We start from the raw sequence: 6,381 nt of genomic DNA, 5'->3' as shown, positions 1-6,381 counted from the left end.
AATGGAGCTATACATAATCATTAAGACATGCTAGCTTCTCTGTTCTCAGCTATTTAATGGGGTAGCTTTTTCCGTCTTCACTCTTCAGCAAGCTATCAGCAATACCTAAACTTTGATTCTTACGTTAACAGAACATTGGGGGTTTTTTAGCTCTGCGGAAAGAAGCAGTTTGCCAGAAGTCTTCTTTAATTTCAGTTGAGGGAATGGGTAAGTGCTAGTTCACGCTCCAAATAAAAGCCCTTTCAGCAAAACAGCCTCAAGTACTCTCAGGGAACACTGAGGCAAAGACATACTGTTTTTCAAAGACATTAATCTCATATCAAGTGGTATAACATGAAGAACAGCTTTGCGGAGGCATCCTTCATCCTCAAGTACATACATGCTTCTGCATCACAAGAACATACAGGATAAAGGATTAATTCTGCCTGGATCTTTCGACACATCCTAGAAACAGCATTTTCAGAAAGTATCACAAAGATTAGCATTTATGCACATGATTTGTTTATGAACTTAATTCTTAGATTCACCGAGACAACTACGTGGATTTCATGGAGTTACACAGCTATTAAGACATTTTACTCATGCCACCTTTGAGCAGATATCATACATATACATTCTATTACAGCAAAACTGATTCCTAGCCATTTGACAACTAAAGAGCACACAACAAGCTGAGCCTGAATGTCAGTGTGAATAGTTTGAGTTCTTTAAGATCATGACAGAAAAATCATTTCATAATGGAGAGAGACCAGAATCCTGTTCTTACAGACTAGTAGCTGCCTGAAAACAGTAAAAAAAAAAAATCATTTAAAATAAGGCACAGATACTAATGACTTGATGTTTAATATTGTATTATTGATGCTGTCAAAATACAACTTTTGGCAGTTAAAAATAATGCATTATTTTATTAGATACTTCTCAATAACGATCCTCAAGTCAATCTTACCTTGCCACTAGAACAAAAGCACCATCCACAGTTACGATTCGGTAGATCCATGGCCACATGCAGAATTCATTATAAGCCCATGTATTTACATCTACAGTCAAGCTGGATTTTTGAATACTAGTGTATTTCACTTTAATCAATTACAATGATTAATTCTTGTATTATCAGAAATAAATGGCCATGCGTTACTTCACTTTGTCTATTAAAAAACAGGAGAAAATAAGATCTGAGTTTCCATCACCTTTACAATATTCTTGAAGAATTATCTAAGTTTCAGCAATTGTTACCCAAATTATGAAGCTAGTCTTTATGTTCCTTTTACATTTAAGTGCTCAACAGAACAGTAAAGTAATAAAAGAACATCATCATACTGTAAGTTCCTTTACATTTTTAATTGACAACAAGAACATTTGAAAAGTAGTAACTTCCATCTAAAACTCTTCTGAGCATGAAATATCTCTAATGGTATGTAACAAATCTAGCAAAAAGAATTTGGCTATGGGCATATCTCGAGATTGTCCCACAGAATTCTCAGGTTTGGGATGTCCCAGAAACTCTTCCCTGTAGCTGACTGCCCTAGGAAGCACAAAACCTTTGGTGGTTTAAAGAATATTCAAATAACCAAAAGCACCAAGTTCTGATGACAGATTTCTAGTTGGCCTTCAGAATTCAGCAAAGCGATATGTAAATTAAATACAAAATGAAGCAACAGGAGGCCTAAAGCTGTTGACCACTACAAGAGTTTAAAATTCATTTATTTCATCTGTAAAGCAAAAACCACTTGGGGCTATCAAAAGACTTTTCTCCTGCACGTCAGTAAAAGTGCATATGCTTAATGCTAGGTATGAAAACAACCCCTTGTAAGTACTTAGTTTTAAGGAAGTAGACTATTCAGTGATACATGCTGTGCATGTATATTTATGTTTTAAGTGAACAGCTGGCACTTCGTAAGTTTTAAATGGAAAAACATGCTTCCTAATAACAAAATAAAAAGGCAATAGCAAGCCTAAAATCAAAACTCCCTCAGAGCTATTAAGCTATAGCTTTTAAATTAAAATAGTACAGGATAGCAATAGAACAGTAAAAGAGTTTATAGCTCTATTTTCAATGCTATTGTTGGTATGAATTTGCCATCACTGATCAGGCTAGAACTTGATTAATTTTGCAAAATCTCTTTGTCAGTTTCTTAAAGGAGGTAGTATAAAAAGGGTGCGATTTGAATAACATGGCCTCATCTGGCTGTAAACATTTCAAACAATAGACATAAATATCTATGATAAAAAGAACTGTGGAAAAGATTATTCTAGAAATTGTTTTTATGAACTTGAAAAGAAAAAACAGTAGATACATTTAATATATTTACTTATTTGCATGTAGTTTAAATGATACAGGATGAGATTACTGTGTTAGAAATCCACATACAATATAAAAACATTGTTAGACATAAATTCACCATTCTGCTGACATTTGCAATAACTGTTTATCCAAGCTTACTTCAGGTATTTATAATATTTGTCATACATGAATTTTTGTATATGTGCAATGTTTCATTAACTACACAATGTGAAACCCTGATTTTTGTAGTTTTTCATCACAATCTGAACACAATAGCTATTTGCATCTTAACACATTGGCTTTTTGAAACACTAGTAATTAAGGCATCTTTGCTGTATAGTTTCTCAATAGTGCAAACAAAAAAAGTCTTTAATAATTTGATTAAAACATAAGTAATTGAATATTCTGAAGTTTTTTTTAATGTAATTGGAAGATAGTTGTGCATTTTGGAGTTCTCTTGTGAAAGAAACATTTAAAAGCTCTTAAAGCTGATTGCTTTTGTTGGTTCCTTATAACTGGTTCTGCTGCCTTGTCTTCATGACAGTGTAATTCATCTTCTTTTATGCAATGTTGTAGTAAAATACAGTAGCATTTAAATGAATACCTAGTAACTGAGTGAATCCCAAATGCAGCAAAGGCATACAGTTTTTCATAGTGCACTTTCACCTCACTGAAGTAAAAGTTGCTCCTACTAGACATTTTTCCACTTCAATGTGAAGTAGATTGTTAGGATTTTGTTAGTGGTTTCATTAAACAGCTTGACAGTTCAGTTCTCTTCTGCCAGTATTTCTCAAAAGGCTTTCAGAAACAGTACATATTTCAGGGATACTTTAGGGGATTGTTTCACCACATAAGCACACATAGTTTCCCAATCATGTCAGTGTAGCTGTAATAAATAAGCATTTACATCCTAGAAGGAAAAAAAGGAGAAAGCGTTTGTCACATTACTGATAGCTGTAACATGGACTGTGTGTCTGAGGCAGGGTAACCAATCAGGACCATAATACAAGAATAATTATGTTTAGGCCGAATTTCAGAACAAGTTATCTTCAACTTCCAAGATTACTGTCAATTAATGCTTTCAATGGCATTTCTTTGTGTACTGAAAAGCCTGCAAGAACAGTGGGATTGTTTCCAAAGCCATCAATTTAGTCTGTTTTTCCTCTGCTCCCTGCACGCACAGGAAAGAAAATCGTCATCATGAGATCATGTATTTGAAACACGTTTATTAAGTGATACTCCTTCACCCCATCCCTCCAACATTCTTGTACTACTCCTTTCACTCCTGACTTGTTCAGGTGGCCTTGGTCACAATCTATCCTGATATACATTAAGTAGGCAGCAAATGAACAGAAAGGTAACCTGAATCCTAAAGAAACAAACTGACACTGGCTGTAACTGCTACGTTGATCTACCAGCAGAACTAGGCAGTCTATATTACAAGCTCCCATTGCTCCAGTTGGGAGTTAGAAATCGATTCTGCATCCCTACTGATTGAAACTCTGCAATAAGTTTGTAATTATCCTTGTAGAAACATCAAAATTGAAGTCAGATATGCACAGCAGTCCCAGAAGAACAAGAAATAAGTTATCTGTTTGATACATCAAAGTGACAAATTCTGTAGCCATAGAATTATAGATTCCACAAAGCTCCTTCAGATGTAAGTAAAGCATGCAATCTCCAAGTTCTTTTCAAGTTCACTCAAATCCTGCAAGGGTCTGCTTTAAGGCCTTTCTCACTGTCTACCTTCCTCAGGTCCCACCATGTGCAGAGGTTTCTTACTCAGTGTAACTTTGAGGTGCCCAACCTCAGAAAGCCATGTTTACAGAGGTAAGTATCATGAGCAGCAAATCATGCTTTTACCAGACACCCTCATTACATGACCGATACCACAATGTACTGAGAAAGGCAAACAGGGATTCACTTCAGATAGAGACACTCTTCTGCTCTCCACAAACTCATTGTTTTCTAAGCATTAGGTCAGCAGTAAGTTTTAGAATTTAGTACGTTGTCACTTGCCCCAGTCACCTGATGTGCAAATGCTAACAACATCGCTAGGCTAAGATTCTCCACGCTGCTTTACGCTTACAACAATGGGTACAGTAGATTTCAGAGAAAACATCTGTCCTTTCACAGTCTACCTACTCATCTGGGCCCTTTTTTACATCAATTTTAAGGCTTATTACTATTAGCTATTTTATTATTAAGGAGATGCTTTCTCTGTAAAGAAAAAAGGATTAAAAAATTCATTGTTAGCATTCTAAACCACACTACTATTAGCACAGGGAATACACTCGAGGCTTCTGTAAAAACTGTGCAAAATACTTGAACATTAGTAGAAAATAAAGTAAAGGTGTTTCTATCCATCAATAGTTCAGCGTAAATAACATCAAACGAGAGGAATACTGCAAGTGATACAGCTGTGTTCATTACTAAACACAACTGGAACTGGATTACCTTAGCTATATTACCAGTATATCCTGGAACCAGAGTAAGATGATTCTCCTGTTCCCATAATCCACTTAATTGTTGTTTTAAAATATGAATATTTCTGAAAAAGAATGAACACTTTTTAACATATATACTACATTTCAGTAGACTTTGACTGAAACATATGATTAATACTGCATATAGACTTTGTATGATAGATATTGCCACAATATCAGAAAAATTTTGATCCAACTTCTACAGCATTTGTATAACCCCTGATATGATTATATTCTACATGTATTAAAACTCCAGTAAAAAAACCCCAAAAACATGACAATCCTTAAAGTTTCCAAACACCAGCTGTGTCTTAAGAACAGAAGAACTTCTTTTAAGTACTTTTTAGCTTTTACTTTCACATTATGAGTACATTTTTTTCTCTTGTAGGTAAGGTGTGCTCCTACTGATCAAAGTTAAAACAGATTGAGATGGAATAAGCTACGGAAACACATTTAAATATTTCCCAATAATATACTCACCCATCCTCTGCCTTTTCTGTATGTGCAGATAGTTCTGACCACCATCTTTTAATGACAGCCTGAAGCCAGTTTAAACCAACTATCACATATCTGTAACAACATATTTTACACATTATGCTTTTTCTCCCCCCCCTCCTCCAATATCTACAGGTCAGCTAAAGTGTCAAGACAAATTGGTAAGCAACTTAGAAAGCAACATGTTTTTTATTCTGGAAGACAAAATCTGGACAAATTGGTAAGTTTAAATACTTGTCCATGTTTTCAATTTCAAAGGGGTAAACTGAAGCTCTTATTGAAAAAGAAATTCTTCAGGTATTTTGCCTGAAAACTTTGCCTTGATTTCATGTTATAAAGCATATTAAAACCTCAGTGCTATTCTGTTTTACTGTTTAGGATAAATAAATCTGCATAAGGGCAAAGCCAGTCCCCCCCCGGTCCTTAACCTTGCAGAAAAGTTTTTGCACCACTGGTTTGTTAAAGCAGAAAGGTACACAGGAAAGCTCCCCTTCAGGTAGGTGTTCCCTGAGAAAGGCAGGGTTGGGAGAAGGGGCAGAGGGAACAAGAGTCAGAGGACTGAACACCATTAATTTCTAGAGCATCGCATAGCCAGGAAGCAATCATGTTTTGAAAACATCTGAAACTGATACTTACTCTTCATATTTGCTTTTAAGCAGTGATTTCACTAAAGGCAAAAGATCTACACAGCAGCCAACTGAAATATATGGTTTTTCTTCCTGTAAACTTAAAAAACCAAGATGATTCAGAAGTGCTTGAACTTCAGCGTGGTTATAGCAGTCTCTTATCCCCCACTTCTTTTTGTCTGTACCTGTTTGTAAGCACAGGAAGGCAGTCTACTACTACTCCAAGATCCTGTATCCTAGAAACATTAAGAATAAAATCAGAAGTGTTACTAGTAGAGCACAGGTTGAAGTATATGCTTCCACTATGATTTAAAGAATAACAAAGTTACAACATTTAAGGAACCCCTAAAAATACTGCAGCATATTTGGGACTGTTACCACTTCAAGAATATAAAAGACGACACTCAGTTTACCTGACTAAGTAGGCTACCAGTTCACTTATACTTCTCCTTTTCCAAAAGGTTAAAGCTACGTTCAGCCTCAGATTCCTGCT

General features: G+C 35.5%; 1 protein-coding gene across 1 annotated transcript in view; it reads right to left on the bottom strand.

Moving 5' to 3' along the window:
• Positions 1–845: 845 nt before the first annotated feature.
• KATNBL1 (katanin p80 subunit B-like 1) overlaps positions 846–6,381 on the bottom strand; it is a 9,359-nt gene continuing 3,823 nt past the window's right edge. Inside the window, 6 exon segments of the mRNA XM_009320982.1 lie at positions 846–3,191; positions 4,739–4,832; positions 5,248–5,337; positions 5,899–5,988; positions 6,074–6,124; positions 6,302–6,381. The exon segment at positions 6,302–6,381 is cut by the window's right edge and continues 9 nt beyond it. Coding sequence (XP_009319257.1) covers positions 3,159–3,191; positions 4,739–4,832; positions 5,248–5,337; positions 5,899–5,988; positions 6,074–6,124; positions 6,302–6,381 — 438 coding nt within the window. The 3' untranslated portion in view covers positions 846–3,158.

This window comes from Pygoscelis adeliae, unplaced genomic scaffold, assembly GCF_000699105.1.
Source record: "Pygoscelis adeliae isolate BGI_AS28 unplaced genomic scaffold, ASM69910v1 Scaffold3, whole genome shotgun sequence".
NCBI classification, from domain to species: domain Eukaryota; kingdom Metazoa; phylum Chordata; class Aves; order Sphenisciformes; family Spheniscidae; genus Pygoscelis; species Pygoscelis adeliae.
The sequence above is the reverse complement of the archived record's forward strand: the minus strand, read 5'-3'. Positions and strand labels throughout refer to the sequence as shown.